Source organism: Bubalus bubalis, chromosome 10 (assembly GCF_019923935.1).
Source record: "Bubalus bubalis isolate 160015118507 breed Murrah chromosome 10, NDDB_SH_1, whole genome shotgun sequence".
NCBI classification, from domain to species: domain Eukaryota; kingdom Metazoa; phylum Chordata; class Mammalia; order Artiodactyla; family Bovidae; genus Bubalus; species Bubalus bubalis.
The window spans coordinates 65,836,692-65,861,324 of NC_059166.1; the positions used below are offsets into that span (position 1 = coordinate 65,836,692).

The 24,633-nt window shown below is 36.0% G+C and overlaps 1 protein-coding gene across 3 annotated transcripts; it reads right to left on the bottom strand.

Annotated features, from left to right (window-relative positions):
• Positions 1 to 207: 207 nt before the first annotated feature.
• TUBE1 (tubulin epsilon 1) lies at positions 208 to 21,140 on the bottom strand. 3 transcript variants are annotated; one of them, XM_006070087.4, is made up of 12 exons: positions 20,855 to 21,132; positions 20,686 to 20,759; positions 19,554 to 19,606; positions 16,501 to 16,558; positions 11,587 to 11,702; positions 10,381 to 10,502; positions 7,211 to 7,398; positions 6,823 to 6,998; positions 5,904 to 6,044; positions 2,143 to 2,283; positions 1,334 to 1,508; positions 208 to 979 (listed from the first exon to the last, which is right to left on the bottom strand). In XM_006070087.4, the coding sequence occupies exons 1-12, from the start codon at positions 21,117 to 21,119 to the stop codon at positions 821 to 823; spliced, it is 1,668 nt and encodes a 555-aa protein (XP_006070149.2). In that variant the 5' UTR covers positions 21,120 to 21,132; the 3' UTR covers positions 208 to 820. The 3 variants fall into 3 exon arrangements, 2 of the variants coding, with proteins under 2 accessions (XP_006070149.2, XP_025150513.2); XR_003112028.2 differs by having other exon boundaries at positions 817 to 979; positions 1,334 to 1,489; positions 20,855 to 21,134; XM_025294728.3 differs by lacking the exons at positions 1,334 to 1,508; positions 2,143 to 2,283 and having other exon boundaries at positions 20,855 to 21,140.
• Between the last annotated feature and the right edge of the window lie 3,493 nt (positions 21,141 to 24,633).

Sequence of the window (24,633 nt, forward strand, 5' to 3'; positions counted from 1 at the left end):
TCAAAATTACTTCCTTAAATGGTAAGTCCATCAGTGAATTTGAAATACATAATAAATTAATGCTGAAGACTAAAACTGGAGATTTATAGTAATTGGAACACTTTCACTAGACTATTAAATTTACTGCAAAGTTTCAAAGAAAGTATCAAGCTTAGTAATATTCTGTTTGCTATATAAATAGTGACAATCAAAACTGATAACAAGGAACAGTTTTAAAATGTGAACATTTATTATTACAAAATCAACTGGTTTGATTAAAAAAACATTTTATAATAACTTAATACAAATACAATTGTAAACTGTGATTCTTTTGAGTGCAAACAAGTGGTTACCCAAAGAAGAAATAAAACCTCCTTAAATTGTAATAAAATCTATTCCTGAAGTTAGTGGCTGTCACAAAAGAAATATTTATATTATGTTCTACTCCTGTATTTACTTTTAAAGAGTCAGAATTTAAACAGACTATGAAAACAAATTATAAAAATATCTGTACAAGATTTTTTTATTGTAGACATGATTATCTCTGTATAAATGACTAAATATGAGACTATAAATAAAGTAAAATGTTGAGCTCTGTTCTCTTAATTTTAGAAAACAAGACTTTTTTGGAAGACAAATGTTTGACGTTAAGGCACTAGTACTTGCTAATTTCACACAATGGTATCATCAACAAATTGTAATTAAATGGAAACCATTCTAAAGACAGTCTTCCCAATATGAAAAACACATTAGGCTTTCTGAATCACAAAAATTCTGAAACAGAAAGGTAAAGGGGTAAAAAATGTGAAATTAAAAAAGTTTTATCTTTGGGGTTTCTTTTTCACATAGCTACGTTTAGTCTAGGTAAATCTTCCACAGGCATGCTTTTTGTGGCATCCAGTTGGTTATATTCCTGTATAAGTGCTGATAAAGATGACACGGCTTCTGTGAAACAGCTTTCCTCCATCCCTTCAATTTGTAGATAGTGATGAAGATGAGCCTATAAATAAAAAAACCAACGCTGACCAGTTTTAGGAATTTAATACAGACAACTATCCTATAATGTAAATATTCTTATTAAAGTGATAGTTCACTCAGCTTTACAAGGGAAATGAGAACCCAAATCCTATAAACTCATGAGATTTCTCATTTAGAGTGTGAGTAAGCCTCTCCTCTTCAGTTAAAATCAATACATTGATACAGCAAACAGGATCACGCCTGCTTTATATTAGTGTAATTCTTGAGAATACCCCTTGTGTGTGCTTAGTCGCTCAGTCCTGTATGACTCTTTGCAACTCCATGGACTGTAAACAGCCAAAATAAACACACAGTTGAAAGGTGTACTGATAGTTACCTTCTTCTTGTAGAGCCTTAAGAATCTCTCTCTCAGTTCTATGAAGGTAGGCTTCACGCACGTGTTGTTTGCTAATGCTAATAATGAATGGGAATGGCCCACGGGAGGTACCGAACACAAGCTGGTCTTCCAGCCTTCTTGATTCCAGGAGACAAACTGTAGAGAAGGTTTTAATCTGAGATGCAAAAACTCAAAGGTAAGAATTAAAGTGCTAAAATGTCTGCCATATTATGGCCGCCCACATTAGTTAAACTAGGATGTTACTAATGGTACCATTCTAAGTGCTTAGATTATAATGTAGGTTATCTAATTTTTAATACTAGCAGTATCAAGGTATAGTCTGACAGTGAACTAAGGGATGTTAAATTGGCTGTAATGGTGATTCAAGAAGCTAGAAACATTCTTTAACATTAGAAATCTGGGGATGAAAAGAAATAAAGGTATTATAATTTTCCTTGCTTTGAAATTCAATAAAGCAACTTCACCAAAAGACTGTCAATAAATAGTAAAAGAAACTAAGAAGCAGTGGAGTAGCAGTGGTGGTAATAAACACAACAATAGTTAAATTTCCTGAACACTTACACATTAAATGATGAGAAGATAGCATCTCATCATTTAATGTGCATAACATAATGAACAACTTTGGACTATTACTCTTTTCTAAATTTGAGGAAAAATAAGGCTCAGGATGGCTAAGTAGCTTGCTCAAGGTCACGCTTCAATTGAAGTTCACAATGCTACTTAACTACATGCTCCACGGTTGCAAACAGTACACATAACACATTATCTTGAGAAGTATAAAATCGAACCTTTCAATGTTTCTGCGGAGATCAGAAATTTGTACATTTCCTCTAACCATGAGGGCACAGGCGAGGTAGAGACTATGTCTGGGGTCAGCTCGAATTAGCTGGTGATCTTTACTAAAGGCATCTGAAAACATCTGATCCAGCCTAGAACAATGGAAGAGTCACTGTTTATACAAATATTATATCATTCTTCTATCTGTAACTATAAGATGAAAAGACAGTCATCTATAGGTAAATAAACCACACACAATTATATTCTGAATCTCAGCTATCATTTTCTCAAAGCAATCTGGGTAAATATGAGGAGAGGAAATCAAGCAATTTTGAGGGGGGTGATAAAGCTTCTGCAATATACTGGTGATTTCAGATAGCTACAAAATGTTGACTAAATCATCAGTTAACTCTGTAGTACTAATGTCTAAAACTTACATCACTATTACGTAGTTCAATATGCTTATCTACTTCATAATATCAGAACTATCAAAACTAATTAAAAACCTATTAAGACTACTGTCTATAAAATATATTACAAATTAGTTAGGAATAATTAAGAGGAAACTATCAAAGGACAATACTAAGTTCTCTAAAAGAGACACAACTTTCTACTATTATTCCTGAAAACGGATACTTTTAAGTGAATAAAGTCTTTTAACTTCTTTGATTCTTTAAAGAGAGGAAGATAAAAGTGACTGATGAAGTTTATATAATAAAACAGGCTCCTAGGCCTTTAATACGGCCCCAGTCTGATTCTTAAATCCTACTTAACTCAATACAAGTATGATTAAGTTCCTTTGATAACTCTAGCCAGAACTCTGTGTGTTGAATCTGCAGACTGTCTAGGAAGAGCCACAGAAATTGCACTATGCTGTGATTTCATTCAGTAGATATTTACTAAATGCCAAGCACCATTCTAGGTGCAAGAGACCCAGCAGTGAACAACAATTCCCTACTCTACTGGAGGCTATATTCTATTCTCATTCTTCTCTAGTAAGAAGGATAGAGGACTCTCTCAGTGGATGGTGAGCTTTGGAGGACTTATGATTCCTCTACTGTGTTCAAAATTTTGGTATGTGCTTTTGGACATTTAATCCAGAAAAGGTTAAGAACCACTATACAATAAGCAGGCAAACTCATTCTTGATTTACTATTTGTCAAAAAACTTAACAATTAGCAAGGAGCTATTTATAATTCTTGGCATATTTATATTTACATTAGAAATAAGGAATCTAAAGGAGCATATACACATTCCAATATGTGTTTTTTTTATTTTCATTGATAAAAATGGACTAGATGACATTTATTAATACAAAGCACAACCAAAAATCATTCTTAGTTGTTGGAGACTACTAATACATTAAAGTTTTAAAACTATGCCTTTTAACAGTATAATTTTAAAGCAATTTATCATTTGCTTAAGGATAAATATGTTTGTATATAGATATGGTGGCCTTTGAAATACCTCTAGTATAGCAGAGGCAAAAAGGAGATGAACACAACGCTAGAAAGAGCATTGTGATTAGTTTCTTAAGAGTCTAACATTTTTAAAGTTCTCTACCGATTTTCCTAACATGTTTTAATTAAAAACAAACCTTTAACAAGTTATAATTATATAAACAAACATTTTAAATGTTGACATGGTATTTTTATCAAAATATACCAAGGAGGATTATGCTGAACTTAATTAGAAATTACACGTCTTTAGCTTTTAAGGATTAACTTTAAATGTCTGGATAATCATTACTGTACAATAAATAGTTTGCACCACTTTACATTCTGTATGTCCACAGTGAAGGTGTATCTTTCACCAATATACTCATTTTTAATATGCTGGGCTGATAATACAAGCAAACATTTATGGTTGTCTCCCATGTTCAATAAATTGTGCAAGTTGCTTAAGCTCATTAGCATCTCACACAGAAAAAGAGACTGTGCCTACTAGTTGGCATAGTTGGCTATTTGCTCAAATAAAATTTAATCAATATCACTGTGACATTCCACAATATAGAATTAGCTTGACAAAATTTAAATTTAAACTCTTAAAAAAGATCTGTAATCTAGTTTTCACTTTATCACTTACATACTTCCCTCTAAAAGAGTTTATTTTATTTTTTGGGCTGTACAGTGAAGCATGAGGGATCTTAGTTCTCCCAATAGGGATGGAACCCAGGCTGCCTGCAGTGGAAGCTTGGAGCCCTAACCACTGGACTGCCAGGGAATTCCGATTTTCCTCTAACAGAGTCTGACAAGACCTTTTTCCTGAGTCAACTGTGAATGTCAGTGTGACCTTATCAAGTTCATCATCACTGTATATACTAAGTATTATTCAACTACATTTTTTGTTAAGTAAATTGATGTAACTTTTATACTTAAATTACAAAACAAGGTATTCTGGAAATGATATATAACAACTATAACAGAGAAAATCGGGAAAGGAGTACGTCAAGGCTGTATATTGTCACCCTGCTTATTTAACTTATATGCAGACTACATCATGAGAAATGCTAGACTGGATGAAGCATGAGCTAGAATCAAGATTGCTGGGAGAAATATCAATAACCTCAGATGTGCAGGTAACACCACCCTTATGGAAGAAAGCAGAGAGGAAATAAAGAGCCTCTTGATGAAAGTCAAAGAGGAGAGTGAAAAAGTTGGCTTAAAACTCAACATTCAGAAAACTAAAATCATGGCATCTGGTCTCATCACTTCATGGCAAATAGATGGGGAAACAATGGAAACAGTGAGAGACTTTAGACAGCATATTAAAAAACAGAGACATTACTTTGCTAACAAAGGTCCAAACATTCAAAGCTATGGTTTTTCCAGTAGTCATGTATGGATGTGAGAGTTGGACTATAAAGAAAGCTGAGTGTCGAAGAATTGATGCTTTTGAACTGTGGTGTTGGAGAAGACTCTTGAGAGTCCCTTGGACTGCAAGGAGATCCAACCAGTCCATTCTAAAGGGAATCAGTCCTGAATATTCATTGGAAGGACTGATGCTGAAGCTGAAACTCCAATCCTTTGGCCACCTGATGCAAAGAACTGACTCTTTTGAAAAGACCCTGATGCTGGCAAAGATTGAAGGCAGGAGGAAAAGGGGACGACAGAGGATGAGATGGTTGGATGGCATCACTGACTCAATGGACATGAGTTTGAGTCAACTCTGGAAGTTGGTGATGAACAGGGAGGCCTGGCGTGCTGAAGTGCATGGGATCGCAAAGAGTCGGACACAACTGAGCAACTGAACTCAACTGAATAGAGCAATATCTGTAAGCCTTCTATGGTGCTAGACTGTGGTAAGAGCTTTAAAAGATACTCATATTTAATACACCCAAAATGCATATGAGGTAGGTACTTTGACTCTCATTTTTAAAGATGAGAAAACTAAAAGTTCGTCTCCTGCCCAAGGTCCTATAATGAGTGACAGAGTTAGCATTCATGCTTAAGTATGTCAGACTTCAAAGCTGTTAAATCTTTTTCAATAAAAATTATATCTTTAAAATTCAGTTATTAGATTTAATTTCAAACAACTTAATATTCAGATTTTTAAAAAGACTTCTATTTTTAAATTTTTTATTTTAAACTGACTTCTGAAGCAGCATTCACTGAATAGAAAAAGGCTGTCATCAACTATTTTATATACTTCTCACAAAGAAGATGATATGTAGAAACAACTAGAGTTATTATACACTTATCTCTTAAAAATGTGTTTGTTTTTAAAGTAATCTGAATCCTCAAGTAATTGAAATACAGTTACTACATCTTACCTTCGAGGAGGAATGTTAACATCTGCCAGTGTATACAGAGGTGTTAGGCTTGAAACAAGATAATGCAGTTGAGGAAAAGGAACTAAATTCATGCTGATTTCATTCAGGTCCATATTAAGGGATCCTTCAAACCTGGCAGAGCTAAAAAATTAACATTAAAACATGAAAAATATTAATGTAGCTTGATTTAGTCAGCAGGCACTTTACTTTTGTACACTGTACTTTAGTAGAGAATAAATGCTTTTTCTATATTAGTGAAATTTAGTATCATGAACATAATGTATAAAGATAATTAAAATATAACACAACATCTATAGCAATTCTTATTTCTGGATTATCTAAAGTATAACCAGACACATGACCACAGTTGTTAATTATATACATAAATTTTTACTTAAAACAGACTTCAGATTGAATCAAACACATATAGTTCAATAGTTAATTCTATAAATCTTACTATTAATAAATTCCCCCAGGGTTTGCTTATATGTGCTATAATTTAGAATAATGCCAAAGTAATCTTTTAGATCAAAGTCAAACAAATATTTTGGACCAGCTAATAAAGTTATATATCAGCTGGTTTAAAAGGTTAATTTACAGAAAGGAAAAGAAAAAACATTTGCTTTTGTCTAACCAAAGTGTTTCTCAAGTATATCTCCCACAAAACCTATAATCATTTAACACCTATTAATATTTCATGGAATGTACTTGGGGAAAATGCTGCTCTGAAGTCAGTGAAAATAAAATTCTGATCTATCATTCAAAGATCTGAAAATACTAGACAAACTAAAATTTTTTAAATAAAATTTTTAAAGAAGTTTCTATAACTTAGACTAACTAAAAAATGCTACTGCAAAACATCATCAAAAGCACAGTGAAGTTTTTAAACTGCCCTTCGGTACACTGTGAATAGAATTACCTTGTTAAATTGAGCAGCAAATTTGCCACAATGTTGTTCATTGCATCGAAAGGTTTCTCCTGCCGCTTTTTAAAAACTCCAGTACCTGAAGTAACCAGACTCTTTGGCTTTATAGCTGCACCCAACTTTCCAGAATTCACCATGAGGTCAATTTTGCTAATGATGTCAAATAAAGACTTTTAAGGGAAAAATATTGGGAAAGAAGCTAATTAAGAAGGGAAGGCATAGATGACAATTCTTCCAGGAAGACAAAAAAAATCAATTTAAATTTATTTTTTCTCTTAGATGGAAAGGCTGAAAAGTGGAGATTGTTTCACATAAACACACAAGCATGACACAGACTGAATGTATACACAATATGTCCATAAATTACAATGCCATTTCTTACTTGGTTGTCAATGGGCAAAACACAGTCTGCATGCTCATTAAGTTCCTTCATTGCCAAGATGCTATTGTAAGGTGAGGTTATGACATCATCCTCACCAGAAGGATAAATTGAAGTCACGAATCTGTATACTTCTGGGAATTCATCCTCGAGCACCTTTAAAAGAAATGTGCCAAGTCCAGATCCTGTTCCTGAGGATTAAGATTTCAAAAAGAAAACAGCATAAATGGTTCAGAATGTAATTGTAAAGAACCTGGATTTCTGTGGGGTATTTTTGGTAAAAATATTTATTAAAGACAATTTTCAACTCATACCTGTGATTATATATATATATTAACTAATTAATTTCAGATAAAGAAATGAAGACAATATAGGTAGTGAGACTTAAAGTCATGAATTCAATCTCAGGGTCTGGCTATGATGATAAGAGACCTTTCTACACTTCACACTTTCTTACATTTAAATTATATCTATACGGAGAAGGCAATGGCACCCCAGTCCAGTGTTCTTGCCTGGAGAATCCCAGGGACGGGGGAGCCTGGTGGGCTGCCGTCTATGGGGTCGCACAGAGTCAGACATGACTGAAGTGACTTAGCAGCATACGATGCCAAGAGAACTGATCGAAGAGTAAAAAATTCACCTAAGACAGTGTTCAGTCTACACTTGATGTGAAGCAACTTAAAAAAACCAAACTATCTTGACATCTTTAGTGTAGCACCTACATAATCTTAATGATGAATGGTATCATGACATGAAGCAACTTAAAACACGGAGTTAAAACGGTTTAAAGCTAAGCATGACCAACTATAATTTACATAATTTTAAAACAGGAAACTTTTTTACTATCTGTCTAAAAGCAGAAACTCTAAGAATTCCATTCAGGTAACTTTCTGACACAGAGAGTTCTATTTACACAAATTCAGATATTTTTAAGAACTTAAAACTTAAAGAGAGAGAACTGGAATCCTTTATCCTGGTGGTTTTCAAAGTATGGCTTGTGAACCGTTAGTGGGTTATAAACCTAATTTATAAGACCACGACTAGTATTCTCTTTTCTTAAATGAAACAAAAGAAATATTAGTAAGTCACATATAGTGTGGGTAAATAATCTGTTTTAGTTTGTGCATGTTTGTGTGTGTGTGCTGGGCTGTGATATAAAATGTACTTCTTGCTATTCTGATGAAAGAAAAGTTTAAAAGCCAATGCTCTAACCCCATGTGAATAAATATTAAAAAGTTATGATGTTAAAAATATTAGAGGAAAGTGACGGAGATTTTTTGGGTTAAAAAGAGATTTTTTGGGGTTAATCCTTAAAAAGGACTTTCTAAGCATTATAAAAAACCAAAGCCATTATAGAGAAAGACAGTTTTGATTCCATTAAAAATAAAATTCCTCTTTCCATATATATGGGAAAAAAAGGCAAACTAAGAAAAAAATCTTCAAAACATATGATGGAGGACTAAATTTCTTTAATAAAGAGAGTTACAAATCAACAGTAAAAAACATGAATAATGCAATGGAAAAATGAGCTAAGGATATAAATTATAATAATTATAATTATTACAATAAAATAAACCAAATAATAAATCAAATTGCAAATTGATATAAAGATACTCAATATTTCATCTAATTAAAAATGCAAATTAACACAATATAATTTTGAATATATTAATGTCTTATAATATGCAGTGTTGGTGACAGTGTGGGGAAATAAGCTCTTATAAATTGCTGCTAATAATACAGATTGGCGCAGTATTGTGGCAAGATAATTTAGTAGTATCAATCAAAACTTAAAATGTACCAACAAACCTTGGTTCCACTTTCCTATCTTGGAATATTGTTTACAGATATTGTGGCACAAACGAACAAAGATGCAGATACCAAATGTCTGCTGGGGATTTTTATGTCGTAACTAAAAGCCATGGACAATTTGACATCCATTAATGAGGAACTGACTTCAAAAATTATATATTTACACAATCGGACAGGGCTGATATTGAAAAAAGGTTCAGAAACAATTTAAGGTGAAAATATGGTAGAGTAATATGTATTGCATGATCTTGTTTATGTAAAAACACACAAAATGTGCACAGAAAATATCTGGAAGGAGAGACACTGGCAAACTTGACTATCTGTGAGGAGAGAGATTAGGGATTAGATGTGGGAAAAGACTTCATTTTTAAACTTCAATATTGTTTCAAGTATATTTGCCATTTTCAGTGAACTATGAATAAAGTACAATCTACTGAGATTCTGAGTAATAAAGGGATATAAAAAGGTACCATAAAGAACTATAAATCAAACTGATATTTTTTGGAAAACTTACTCAAAATCTGCAGGTTAATTATGTCAGTACAAAGAAAACTAGTTTCTTAATTTAATTATTATAATGGCCTTCTAAAGGCATGGTTACACTGCAATTTTAATTTTCAAATACTATCATACTGAATAATAATGAAAGTCAATTGTACATAACCTGTTGAATATAAAAATCTTAATCTCAGCTTGGAGGAAAAAAGTGTGGCAAATTTTTCTTTTAAAATAGGCTAATTCTCTTTTGAAATTAACAAATTATGATCAGTTTCTACTTCATGGAACAGAGGAGCAAAATACTTCACTTGCAAGGTACAGGCTTCCCTGGGAAAGAAAGCAATGCAGATCATTTATTCTAGGTTAAGGTGGTTAATTACCATGTAAGGAATGATTTAAAGGAGCTAAGAGGATTTCTTTTACTTATTTCTCTTATTGAACACAAGAAAGGGCTGAAGGTGGTTAAAGAAAGGGTACTGATATTCTTCTGCAAGCACATCTATGAATATGCACAAACACTTAGCTCTAGTTAGGATGCGGACTCACATAAGGAAACTGTTAGGAGAAAGGCAGCATTCTCAAAAAGCTTATACTGAAATCTACTTTCCACTAAACATAGAAGAAAAGCTTGTTCAGATTCAGTTCTATTGGCTCTTTAAATGCTTTTAAGTTTGTAAAAAATGGTCAGAGTGACACAATTTGACAAAAAGTTAAGATAAAAAGCTGTTATGTACATGCACTCATAAACATACTCTTAATTCTTAATAGTTCTATCTTTTTAAAGTAAAGGCCTGAAATGTTGGCAAAATGAATACCCACTTGCATTTTCACACTGTAATAGACAAATGATTGAATAATTTTACCTCCTCCCATGGAATGTATTATAAAAAAACACTGCAAACAATCACAGTGCTCTGCTGACTTTCTGAGCTTCTCTAAAATCTTTTCCTGATAAAGACTGCCAAAGACTTTGTGACCCACAGCCCTAGAAAAAAGAATACAGATAAAAAAAAAAATCTTGCATTTATTATTTCAAGATTTTATTATTTCTGACTTAAAAGACTATAAACTTGAAAAGGTATTTTTACCATTTTAAGTAAATTCTATTCCTGTTTAATATCAATAAATCATATTATATAATCTCAAAGATATTTGGTAGAAAATTGAGCAAATAAACACACACACATATATATATTTAAAAATATAATCCATAAATAACCTGGTAAGATAGTTCACTATCAATGGATATTAAACTACAGTTTTTAAAATTTATCTTCTCTTAAGGTATAAATACAACAAAATGAGTTTTAGTTACATAGATTTTTTTCCTCATCTTCACTTAATCTCTGACTATGGTGTATGTTATGTATTAAAAAGCAGATTGTGGTCAACTAGAAAGACATGAAAAATAAAAAATTCTAAATGGACCTTAGGCTTAAAATATGAGAAAAACATTGGTCACATCATGTTAGTACTAGATGAAATGCCACACACTTCATCTGGTACTAATATTCATGAGGCTCTGCCAGCCTTTTTGGTTGCCCAGATTTGCAAGTATTATTACAGTGAACTGAAATGTAAGAATGACTCCCACACAACATGTGGTCAGGTGTAACTCAAAAGTTACAGAATAAGTTATACATGCTGGTTTGCATCTCGGTATTTGTATGATCATTTTCTATTAAATCTGATTGACAGGAAAACTTTGATAGCATCTTTACTATTACCTATAGTAATAGGTAAGAGAACAGTTTATACTTGCAATTTTTGTCACTACCTAGCATTTACGAAGAATCAAATTACAAGGAGAAATTTTAGTAAATGAATTTTTCATGATTCATCTTTTTCTTTAAAAAAAAGAGAGAGAGAGAAACAACTAGGATGCAGACAGCCTCCAAGCATTGTGAAACACCATCACCTATGAAGGGAAAGATGATGGGCTGAAAGGCCTAGTGTGAGGCGTGGCAAATTACATCTTGCTTTCATGTCAGTAGGACCTAACAGAATGAAACAAAGATTCCTCATGTTTTTCAGATGACATTTGATTTTTACATTCGGCATAATCTCACCAATTATTCCCCGAGCCAGAAATATCAGTGATGAGCTGCTTACTATCAAATACATCTCTCAATGGTCCCTGAAGAATTTCATTTACTACCCCTTCCTCCATGTCAATCAAAACAGCCTGAGAAAGAGAAATAAAATGTAATCAGCATATTTTTCTTTAGTCACTCTATAAATAAAAACCATTTTTGAGCTTATAGTTGCATTTTTCTTTTTATAATTTAAACCCAATCAAATCTTTGAGGCTTTCATATAGAATTTGTTACAAAAATTAAAAAATTAATTTCACTCTGCTCCAAAAGTGGAATACAATGAAAAGATGGATTCTGAACCTTTATCCAAAGAATAAGTAGGAAAAAAGGGAACTGAATGATTCTCTCTGGTTTTCTAACAATTCTTTTATGCATATGCCTAGGGTTAGCTGCTTAGTCGTGTCCGACTCTTTGTGACCCCATGGACTGTAGCCCATCAGGCTCCTCTGTCCATAAAATTTTCCAGGCCAGAATACTGGAGTGGGTTGCCATTTCCTTCTCCAGGGGAAAGTACGGATAGCTATAGCAAAAGTCACTCAGCCATGTCTGATTTATGTGCCTATGTGACTATAAATGTCTTGAGAACAAGGTCTCAGAAGTCTAGATGGTAACCTTAACCAGAAAAAATTCTCAATGAATGTAGGGTGCATTAATGTATTTGCTCACTAGGTACAACCATGCTACTCTTTATGAAATCACAGCTGAAAACTGTCCAGTTCAAATCAGTAAACTACTTATATGTGCAAAGCCAAGGTACTGGACAGATGTCAAAGATGACGATGGTGTCCCTCCCCACCACTAACTCACAATAAAAATTCACAAACTCATAAATGCCACAAGCTTCACTGACATGGGAGACAACATCTATTACTAAAAAGAAGATGAGAACCTCCTGAAGTCAGTTTTGAGAGAATCACCATTTTCATAGTCACTTAGCACTAAACCCTGACAGTTTATAACTCTTTCGATCTTTCCTTTGTCATATCAGACCACTGTTTCTCCCTTGGAAGTTAATGGCAATTGGAAGGAATTATTCTCCTCACTTAGCCAGCCTAGGTCTGGAGTCACAGCTTCTAAGATTTGATGTTTATTATTTTATTCCAGAGCTGCCTGGTGATAGCTATCAGGCCTTTCAGCCTTCCCTACTTGTAATACAGGATTCACCAAATTCTGAGTGTTTGCCTGTTAACCTAAGATATTGGACACAGGGGAGGAACCCAACTACCAAGTTATCATTTAAAGTTTAGACTCTTCAGTGATTGTAGCCACATGATACCAAGACTACTAAGGAGAAATGGAAGAAAACTTTCTAGGAAAAAAGTCAAAGGCTACAGAAACATGCTGATTTACTCTTTCCCAACAGTGTTTCCTCCATTTCCCACCTTGCTCACTGGTATGGTGGTAAGAAAGAGCTCAAACTGGGAGTGGACTAGGAAAAGTCAACATTTCTTTATCTCTGAGTAAGATCTGGTAGGGACTAACATACTCCCTAAGGCATGAACTATACCAAAGGTTAATCGATTATTCTAATTAGGTTAATCAATTATCCTAATAAGCACATGGTCTCCTAAAACACAAGGAGATGGTACCCAGGTACCACAACACTACTGTTCTCTACTCTTTTAGCCACTCCTCCAGGTCTGATCCTTATCATCTCAATTATTTACATAGCATCTAAACTACCTTTATTTTTGTCACAATCAAATATTACTGATCAACAGTTGGAAAAAACAGTTTGTTGCAGAGACACAATCACAGAAGTGTTGTTAGAATTAGCTTGAGACTAAACACAAGCTATTGACTAGAAGTATTTTTGTTCAGGAGTTTTTACATAGTTATGGTAATGTATTCATTCACTACAATATGGCTGAATGCATGCTTTGTATTGGGAGCAATAACTATGTTGAAAAGAAAATTTTCACCATATTCAAATGAAAATTAACCTCCATGAGAATGTATTTTGGAAAAGGGAATGGCAAACCACTTCAGTATTCTTATCTTGAGAACCCCATGAAGAGTATGAAAATGCAAAAAGATACAACACTGAAAGATGAACTCCCCAGGTCGGTAGGTGCCCAACAGACTACTGGAGAAGAGTGGAGGAACAGCCATAAAAAGAATTAAGAGGCTGAGCCAAAGTGAAAACAACGCCCAGTAGTGGCTGCGTCTGGTGATGGAAGTTGCGTAGGGGGCTGGAATGCAAAAGCAGGAAGTCAAGAGATATACTTGGAGTAACAGGCAAGTTTGGCCTTGGAGTACAAAATGAAGCAGGGCAAAGGCTAACAGTTTTGCCAAGAGAACACAGTGGACATAGTAAACACCCTCTACCAAAATGTAAGAGATGACTCTATACATGGACATCACCAGATGGTCAATACCGAAAGCAGATTGATTATATTCTTTGCAGTTGAAGATGGAGAAGCTCTATACAGTCAGTAAAATCAAGACTGGGAGCTGACTGAGGCTCAGATCATGAACTCCTTATTGCAAACTTCAGACTTAACCTGAAAAGTAGGGAAAATCACTAGACCATTCAGGTATGACCTAAATAAAATCCCTTACAATTATACAGTGGAAGTGACAAATAGATTCAAGGGATTAGATCTGACAGACAGACTGCCTGAAGAACTATGGATGGAGGTTTGTAACTGCACAGGAGGCGGTGATCAAAATCATCCCCAAGAAAAAGAAATGCAAAAATGCAAAATGGTTGTCTGGGGAGGCCTTACAAATAGCTGAGAAAAGAATAGAAGTGAAAGGCAAGGGAGAAAATGAAAGACATATCCATCTGAATGCAAAGTTCAAAAGAATAGCAAGGAGAGATAAGAAAGCCTTCCTCAGTAATCAGTGCAAAGAAATAGAGGAAAACAATAGAATGGGAAAGACTAGAGATCTCGTCAAGAAAATCAGAGATACCAAGAGAACATTTCGTGCAAAGATGTGCATAATAAAGGACAGAAATGGTATGGACCTAACAGAAGCAGAAGATATTAAGAGGTGGTGGCAAGAATACACAGAAGAACTGTACAAAAAAGATCCTAATTACCCAGATAACCAAAATGGTGTGATCACTCACCTAGAGCCAGACATCCTGGAATGGGAAGTCAAGTGGGCCTTAGGAAACATCACTACGAACAAAGCTAGTAGAGGTGATGGAATTCTAGTTGAGCTATTTCAAATCCTAAAAGATGATGCTGTGAAAGTGCTGCACTCAATATGCCAGCAAATTTGGAAAACTCAGCAGTGGCCAGAGGACTGGACAAGGTCAGTTTTCATTCCAATCCCAAAGAAAGGCAATGCCAAAGAATGTTCAAGTTACTGAACAACTGCACTCATCTCACATGCTAGTAAAGTAATGTTCAAAATTCTCCAAGCTAGGCTTCAACAGTACATGAACCATGAACTTTCAGATGTTCAAGCTGGATTCAGAAAAGGCAGAGGAACCAGAGATCAAACTGCCAACATTCGCTGAATCATCGAAAAAGCAAGAGAATTCCAGAAAAACATTTATTTCTGCTTCATTGACTATGCTAAAGCCTTTCACTGTGTGGATCACAATAAACTGTGGAGAATTCTGAAAGAGATGGGAATACCAGACCACCTCACCTGCCTCCTGAAAAACCAGTATGCAGGTCAAGAAGCAACAGTTAGAACTGGACATGGAACAACGAACTGGTTCCAAATCATGAAAGGGGCATGTTAAGAGTGTATATTATCACCCTGCTTATTTAATTTATATGCAGAGTACATCACGCAAAATGCTAGGCTGGATGAAGCACAAGCTGGAATCAAGACTGCCGGGAGAAATATCAGTAACCTCAGATACACAGATGACACCACCCTTATGACAGAAAGCAAAGAGGAACTGAAGAGCCTGTTGATTAAGTTGAAAGAGGAGAGTTAAAAAGCTAGCTTAAAACTCAACATTAAAAAAATGAAGATCATGGCATCAGGTCCCATCACTTCATGGCAAATAGAGGGGGAAACAATGGAAACAGTGACAGGCTTTATTTTCTTAGGCTCCAAAATCACTGCAGATGGTGAATGCAGCTATGAAATTAAGACACTTGCTCCCTTGGAAGAAAAGCTATGACAAACTTAGACAGCATATTAAAAAGCAGAGACATTACTTTGCCAACAAAAGTCCATCTAGTCAGAGCTGTGGTTTTTCCAGTAGTCATGTATGGATGTGAGAGTTGGAACATAAAGAAAGCTGATTGCTGAAGAATTGATGGTTTTGAACTGTGATGTTGGAGAATACTCTTGAAAGCCCCTTGGACTGCAAGATCAAACCAGTCAATTGTAAAGGATATCAGTCCTGAATATTCACTGAAGGATTGAATGCTGAAGCTGAAGCTCCAATACTTTGGCCACCTGATGTGAAGAAGTGACTCACTGGAAAAGATCCCGCTGCTGGGAAAGACTGAAGGCAGGAGAAAGGAATGACACAGGATGAGATGGTTGGATGGCATCACCAACTTGATGGACATGAGTTTGAGCAAGTTCCAGGAGTCAGTGATGGACAGGGAAGCCTGGTGTGCTGCAGTCCAAGGGGTCACAAAGAGTCAGACATGACTGAGCAACTGGACTGAGAACGTATTTTAGGCTTAGAGTTAAGATGGCTTTTATTATTTATCTAGACACATATTTCCCCTAAAATATTTAGACAAAAAATGCTAAATATGCAGCATTTTTAAGCACAAAATTTTTCCCCTGAAGTTTCATGGAGACACAAATGTCTGCTTAATCATATTTATATTAAATGTGGCTTAGCAAATATTTTAAAAGTTGAGAAGTTAAAGTAAAATTTTATTCTAATGATAGTTACAGAAGTACAGTTATTTTAAAAACACATGCAATGTAAGAATCCAAGTGTATACAACTTACACGTGCTTTTAAAGAACGAATTTTCCCTTTGGAAATACTGCCACCATCACCAACCACTCTGAAAGATAAAACATGAGAAAAAGTCGTAAGATTGCCCATGGGTAATAATGCTATTAGATAATAAGGTTAACTTCCACTTGTAGAGTAAAGCTACTTATAAGCCAAGAGAGGCAGACACAAAAGGCAACAAAGGCGCCATTCTTAACCTCCATCCCCCTTATCCATCTCCCATCAGGCTGAAAAAGTGAGGTACTTATTTTCCTGCCTTTGTTTGCAGTTTGGGCTGGCCATGAAATCTAGTTCTGGGTAGTGAGATAAAGAGGAGTTATTCTGGGAAGCTTTCTGATAGAAATGACCAGACGCAGCTGGTCCTTTTTCCTATCTTGAACATGAACATGGATGGGATTCCGGGCAGTGGAGGCTGTCATTTTATAGATACAAGTAAAACAACATGAGGTCAAAAAACCAACACATGAAACAATATGACAGTATCTTGGTCTTTAGGGCACTTCTCCACACAGAGATCATCCGATTTCCAGTTTTCTTTGAATGTGACATAACTGGATACATCTACTGTTTAAGCTACCATTAGAGAGGCTTCCTGTTGCAGCCACACACACATCAACTAACTACCAGTTATATACTGTTGAGTATCTAAGGCTGTTTCTAGAATTTCATGTTGAAGATAGGTTACCAAAGTAACTAAATCTGTGACCACAAACAGTGTAGAGGTCAATATAGTATAGTTTACAAGACAAAATATACGAAGAAAAGCTGCATTGAATATAGATGATGCCATAGGTCAGGAGTTGATAAAATATAATCCTCAGGCCAGCTATGACCAGCTACTTGTGAAAACAAGTTTTACTGGAACAAAGTCACATCGTTTGTTTATGTATGATCTATACCTGCATTCCGGAGAAGGCAATGGCACCCCACTCCAGTACTCTTGCCTGGAAAATCCCATGGACGGAGGAGCCTGGTAGGCTGCAGTCCATGGGGTCGTGAAGAATCGGACACGACTGAGCGACTTCACTTTCACTTTTCACTTCCATACACTGGAGAAGGAAATGGCAACCCACTCCAGTGTTCTTGCCTGGAGAATCCCAGGGACGGGGGAGCCTGGTGGGCTGCCGTCTATAGGGGTCGCACAGAGTTGGACACGACTGAAGCGACTTAGCAGCAGCAGCAGCACCTGCATTCATGCTATCAGAGCAGACTAAATGAGATGTGGCACATGGACTTTATGGTCCGCAAAACCTAAAATATTTACCATCTGGTCCTTTATAGGAAAGGCTTGCCAACCCTTGGTATAGGTAAATTCATATCATGCTATTAAAAAGGTATGATAATTTCCTCAAATCGATAAAGTAGTATATAAAAAGATGTAGTCCTGTTCTTGAAAAAGAATTTTTGTACTACTTTGTGGAATAGATGCTGCATGTATTCATAGCGCATGGAAAGAAGAGCAAGATGCCAAGGCCTTCTCTTCAAACTTGATACTAGGGAAATAAGAATGCTCTCAGGTTAAACTATAAAACAAACCAAGGAGATGAAACTATAGTTATGTAAAATCACCTTATTAAGAGAGAATGGCTTCCAGGCTGAGTCTCAACTATGTAACAATAAAAGGAATATTACAGAGGGAATGGGAGTACGAATTTAGTTAGAATACTACCTACAAGGAAGTACTGCAAAGGCAAATTTGAATCTCTTAAGGGAGAAGATATTACAGTGTACAAACAAGAGGAAACCTAGTCTGTATGACAGATGTCTTCATATTAATAAAGATAAATAACACCAGTCATTAAGTTAAGTTAGGTAATATATCTAACTTACTTTGGTCTGATTCCATGGTCACTAAGCAACCTTCTATTACTTAGATATCCTGATACATTTCTTACAGAACAGAATGTGCCTGTGAAAGATAATAAGTATCTAGTCTTGAGTTATAGTTCCTGTTGTCCATGACTACATTGACTTTCTGCTTTTTAATCTCCCATTTTAGTTTGGTTTTCTGCCTGTACTGGAGAGCAGTGGACCCATTCTCAAGGTGTCAATGAAGTTTCTGAGTTTGCAAGCCTGAGGATCAAAATCTGAAATTCACCAAAAAGTGGGGCCTAACTAGCCTTCCCTGGGAGATAACTGCCTCAGATATCCAACCAACTAATTCAAAGTAGAACTGAAATTTTTATTAGATTAAAACTCATATAAACCATTTATTTTTCAGTTCAAGCCAAGCAGGTTTAGTTGTATTAAGCATTTTGAGAATGCATGAACTTCATGACTTAACATTAAAAGCTTAGAAAAAATACCCTGAACATCATATTACTCTTTCAGGTAAAAGATATATACTTACATATTGTGGTTGTTGTTTAGTCGCTAAGTCATGTCCAACTCTTTTGCAATCCCATGGACTGTAGCCCACCAGGCTCCTCTGTCCATGGGATTTCCCAGACAAGAATACTGGAGTGGGTTGCCATTTCCAGGGCATCTTCCTGACCCAGGAATACAACCAGCGTCTCCTGCATTGAGTTCTTTACCACTGAGCCACCTGGGAAGCTCTATATTTACATATACTCTTTATTAAATTAACAAAACTAATCTGAAAACATCTGGTTTGTTTCTTTTTAGCACATTCTATTTGTAGAGCAAATACTGCTGACCACAAATAATATCACAGGAATGTAAACAGTACAGTTTTCTTTCAAAAGTTAGCCATTATTGAATGCATTAACAAGATAGTCTCAGGGAAATTTTCAGCATTCCTTTTAGTGAAACTTTATTTCAAGGTCAAGTAAAAGAACACACATTAAAGGTTCTTTTTATTTCTTGATATAAAGGAATAGAAAGGAAACGTAGTCCTGCTCTGCTGAATGATATGAGAATATTAATGACAAGAGAATATGCTTTCAATAATGAGAAAAACAAACAAAAAGATGGACAACTTCTTTACAGCTATCAACTGTTATTGTCCTTTGAAAAATTGTATCCCAAACTGCTGACATAAAAATAATCATTATGCTATGTGATAAACTTTAACCCCATCTTACCTGGTATCCACATTTCTAAAGAAGCTGCTTATTGCCTCATCATAAATCCCTTTCTAAAAAGAAAAAATATATGTATTGGAATTTGATTACATTTAGCCTCTTTTCCAAATTAAATCCTTTTAATTTAAGGATTATTAATTTAATTATCCCACAGTACTTTAAAGGCTGGCATACAGCTACAATAAAAAAAAAGCAAATCATCATAAAATGCTGAGATTCATTCTTCCAATCTAGAGAACAGGAAATATCATGAGATCTTTGGATTAAATTCAGCTGACGGTACTGAAGAATGATGTCTTCACAGAAGTGTAGAACAGGTGCATCAAATGAAAGCTTTCCTTAGAGTCTTGGCAATCATTTAAAAAGCTAACTGGTTAAATTAAGGATTACAGTACCACACATGTTACCTATTAATGCAGAGTGGCCTGCTGTAGTCCACGGGGTCATAAAGTCGGACATGACTTAGCGACTGAACGACTACTTTCACATATGCTGTATCATTGCTTCGCCCAAGAACCCTGACAAAGATGCAACTTTGAGAATTAAGACTAAGGTCTCTGGCCAGTGTTCCTTAAGACTGTTGTGTGTCTAACGCCAACTTAAATTTGTCCTTAACGTTTGTCCGTAAGTTTGAGTCACTTTGCTGTGCAGAAGAAATAACCACAACATTGTAAATCAACCATGTTGTTGTTTTAGTTGCTAAGTCGTGTCCCACTCTTTTGCGACCTCATGGACTGTCACCCGCCAGGCTCCCCTGTCCACGGGATTCCCAGGGTCTCTTATATCTGCATTGGCAGGTGGGTTCTTTACCACTAGCGCCACCTGGGAACCACCACCAATACTGGAGTGTGCTGCCGTTTCCTACTCCAGGTAATCTTCCTGACCCAGGGATCAAACCCCCGTCTCCTGCATTGGCAGGCGGATTCTTTACCGCTGAGCCACCAACGAAGCCCTTAAATCAACTGTACTTCAATAAAATTTAAAAACAAAACCCAGTTTGCCCTCTACCGAGAAGATCTCATATAAAAATATTGGCCAGACAAGAGCTCACAGAGAGTAATTCTTGCTTATTTTTTGGAAGAGCCTCAGTGACAGATCTGGGGTGCGGGTGGGGAGTTAGGGTTAGCAATACCTTGTTGACGGCGGCGTGCTCCCTTAGCGCCAGGTCCCAGAAGCAGCAGCCGATCTGGTTTCCGCACTGGCCCACTGTTTCCAGGAAGAAAAGAGAACAGACATTAGGCGGAAAAAAGGGCCACTCGCCTCGGCGGCGACTGGGTCTCCATCCTCCCAAGGAGGCTTACCCTGTACGACCACCGACTGGGTCATGCTTCGGCACGGCCAGCCCACCGCACCCGAGCCCGCGCCAGCCTCCGTATTCCGCGCCCACCAACGGGCGCTCTCCAAGGGGGCGGGGCGGCCGTAAGTCACTCCGCTGCCGCAAATCGCCGCCGTGGCTCCGCTCCTCTCTAGATTTTCCATCAGAAGGCCGCGCAAGTGTACTTGCGTCTCACCGTTACCATAGTGACTGGGCCTCCGGACCGCGGATCCTCGCTGCCTTATCAACATCTTTGAGCGTCGGCAGCTCCGGAGGCCGTGGTAACTGGCGGGTAACTAGGCTTTGGAGTAGGATTTTAAAACACGTGTCTTTAAAGCTGTCTTGATCTGTCAGAGGTTTAGTCTTCGTTCAGTCTTAATGCTCGAGTCAGTGGGTCAAATTCCGTTTATTCCGATTACTTGAGAGGCTGCGTTACTTTATCTATTCAACAAGCCCTTTGTTCTGATAGAAAACAGACTGTGGATGAGCACAAAGAAACCCCAGACCGATAGACGTGTCAGGGTACAGCCGAAACTAGGTGATTATACCCTCTGACTAAAATGGCGCTTCAGAGACCTAAGCTGTGTATGGTGAAGCCGCATGCTCCCAACATTAACTTCTAGACCTTCTGGAGGATTCAGAAGAAATTAAGACATAGATCCAGCTCCAAGAGGCTTGCATAATTGAAGATACACCCTAAATACTCAAAAAAATTGTGACCATGTTGTGTAGCGCTGAGTATGTGTAATAGGATTCAGTGGGTTAGGATATAAACAAGTAAATAGAAGGTGGAGAGCTGCTCTTCAGTTGATCTCAACTTGCTTCTCCTGGGTTTGGCTAGGATTAGCATCCAAGGCCTCCACTTACTTACTTACATTCTGTCTTTCAACCTCTTCACCTAGCATTCAAGTTCATTAGCAAATCAGCTGCTTTCTAGGTTATCACAGAGTTTTCCAAAGATTTTTTCCAATAGGTTTGCCACTGAACAACTTAGATAACTATCATTATCCTTAAAGTTTCCAGGAATAATTTTCTTGATACTTGCTGCTTGACTGCTATGCTAGTGACTTACATTTTATGTTTTTATTATGGCAGGACCTAAGTCTATATAAGTCAGGATAAAACTAGTCACATGGGCTCCAAGTAATCATAAGGAGGGCAGGAATTACAAATTCTGGAAAACAGAGAGCCAGAAATACTTGATGAACAACGTTTGGAAGTACACCACAAGCACTTGCAAACATGACACCAAAACACAGTATCTGTGGCAGGCAGGGGAAAAAAAAGGAAAATGACTTTGAATGGAAATGTAGACCTACTCCAAGGGATAAAGAACACTGAAAATGATATATATGTGGGTAGACACAAAATACTTCTCTTGAAAAATTTCTTAAAGAGATGATTGCTTAAAGAAGAAATAATGATGTGTTGTGGCGTTTATGGTATATGTAGAAGTATATATAACAACAAAGTAATGCAGGATGTGAGAGGGGAAATGGAATATACTCCTGTAATTTTCTCACATTAAAAGTAGTATAGTGTTATTGAAGGCATACTGAAATGTTAAGATGTATACCTTAAGCCTTAAAGTAATCCAAAGCAACATTCAAGGTTGTATAGCAATAAACCAATAAAGGAGATAAAATAGATTCATGAAATATATTCAGTTATTTGTTTCAAAAGTACAGAATAAGAACAAAGGGGGAACAAAAAATAAATGGCACAAATAGAATATAAATAGCAAGAAGGCAGATTTATGTTCAGTCATATCTATCACATTACATATACATGCATGCTCAGTCACAGCCTGTCTGACTCTGCAACCCCATGGACTGTAGCCCACCAGGCTCCTTCATCCATGTAACCTTCTAGGCAAGAATACTGGAGTGGGTTGCCATTTCCTACTCCAAGATCATATTACATATAAATAATCAAAACACTTTAATTTAAAAGTCAGAGATCATCAGGGTGGATTTTTATTTATTTATTTATTTTTTTAAATTTTATTTTATTTTTAAACTTTACAATATTGTATTAGTTTTGCCCAACATCGAAATGAATCTGCCACAGGTATACCCGTGCTCCCTATCCTGAACCCTCCTCCCTCCTCCCTCTCCATACCCTCCCTCTGGATCGTCCCAGTGCACCAGCCCCAAGCATCCAGTATCGTGCATCGAACCTGGACTGGCAACTCGTTTCATACATGATATTATACATGTTTCAATGCCATTCTCCCAAATCTCCCCACCCTCTCCCTCTCCCACAGAGTCCATAAGACTGATCTATACATCAGTGTCTCTTTTGCTGTCTCGTACACAGGGTTATTGTTACCATCTTTCTAAATTCCATATATATGCGTTAGTATACTGTATTGGTGTTTTTCTTTCTGGCTTACTTCACTCTGTATAATAGGTTCCAATTTCATAAAGCAAGACTTAACTGTATACTGGTTATAAGACAGCTACATTGGATATAAAGGTTAAAACTAAAACTATAGGAAAAGATAAATTATACTAATGAGTAGAAAGTAGCTATATAAATTTTAGAGTAGATTTTAGAGCAAGGGATATTAAAACTAAAACTGTAGGAAAAGATACATTACACTAATACTAATGAGTAGAAAGTAGCTATGTAAATTTTAGAGTAGACTTCAGAGTAGAGAATATTACTAGGGATAAAGAAAGATAATAAAAATTTATCCAGAGTACATAATACTACTAAAAATTTATGAGCCTAATAAGAGTTTGAAAGTATGTGAAGCAAAAACTGGCAGAATAGAAAAGAGAAACATATTCATAATTATAGTTGGATATTTCAATATCCTTATTTCAATAATTGATAAACTAGTATACAGAAAATAACGTAGAAGACTTGAAAAACTGTCAGTCATCTAATTACATGTACAGAACACGTTGCCCAACAGCAGCAGGATACACATTCTTTTTAAGTGTACGTGGAACATTTGCCAGATAGTCCATATTCTGGCCATAAACAGGTCTCAGTAAATTTAAAGGAATTAAAATAATACAAAGAATGTTTTCTGATAACAATGGAATCAAGAAATCAGTAACAGATATTAATAACTAGAATATTCCCAGATATTTGAAAACAAAATATCACTGTTCTAAAGGGCTTTTCTGGTACTTCAGATGATAAAGAATCTGCCTGCAATGCGGGAGACCCAAGTTTGATCCCTGGGTTGAGAAGATCTCAGGGAAGATCCCCTGGAGAAGGAAATGGCAACCCACTCCAGTATTCTTGCCTGGAGAATCCTATAGACAGAGAAGGCTGGTGGACTATGCTTCATGGGGTCACAAGGAGTCGGACAAGACTAAGTGACTAACACTAACAAATAACCCATAGGTGAAAGAAGAAACCAGAAAGAAAAAGTTTAACTGAAGGAATTGAAAATACAAAATTTCAAAATTTGTGTAATGAAGCTAAAGCAGTGCTTTGACTGAGATTAATAGAATTAAATGCTTATGTTAATAAAATAGGTATCAAATCAATGATCTACGCTTCTATTTTAAGAAACTAGACAAACACAAACAAACCCAAAGTGAACAGTAAAAAGGAAGTGCCAAAGATTGGAGTTGAAATCAAATAAATACAAAGCAGAAAATTTAATAGAGAAAAATCAGTGAAACCTAAATATATTTTCCAGGAGATTAAAATTCTTTTGTGGACTCCCTTGCTCATAAGATAAAGTCTAAACTCTTTAACTGGGTTCATGTTCCTGCTTGATTTAAGCACTACTCACTCCTT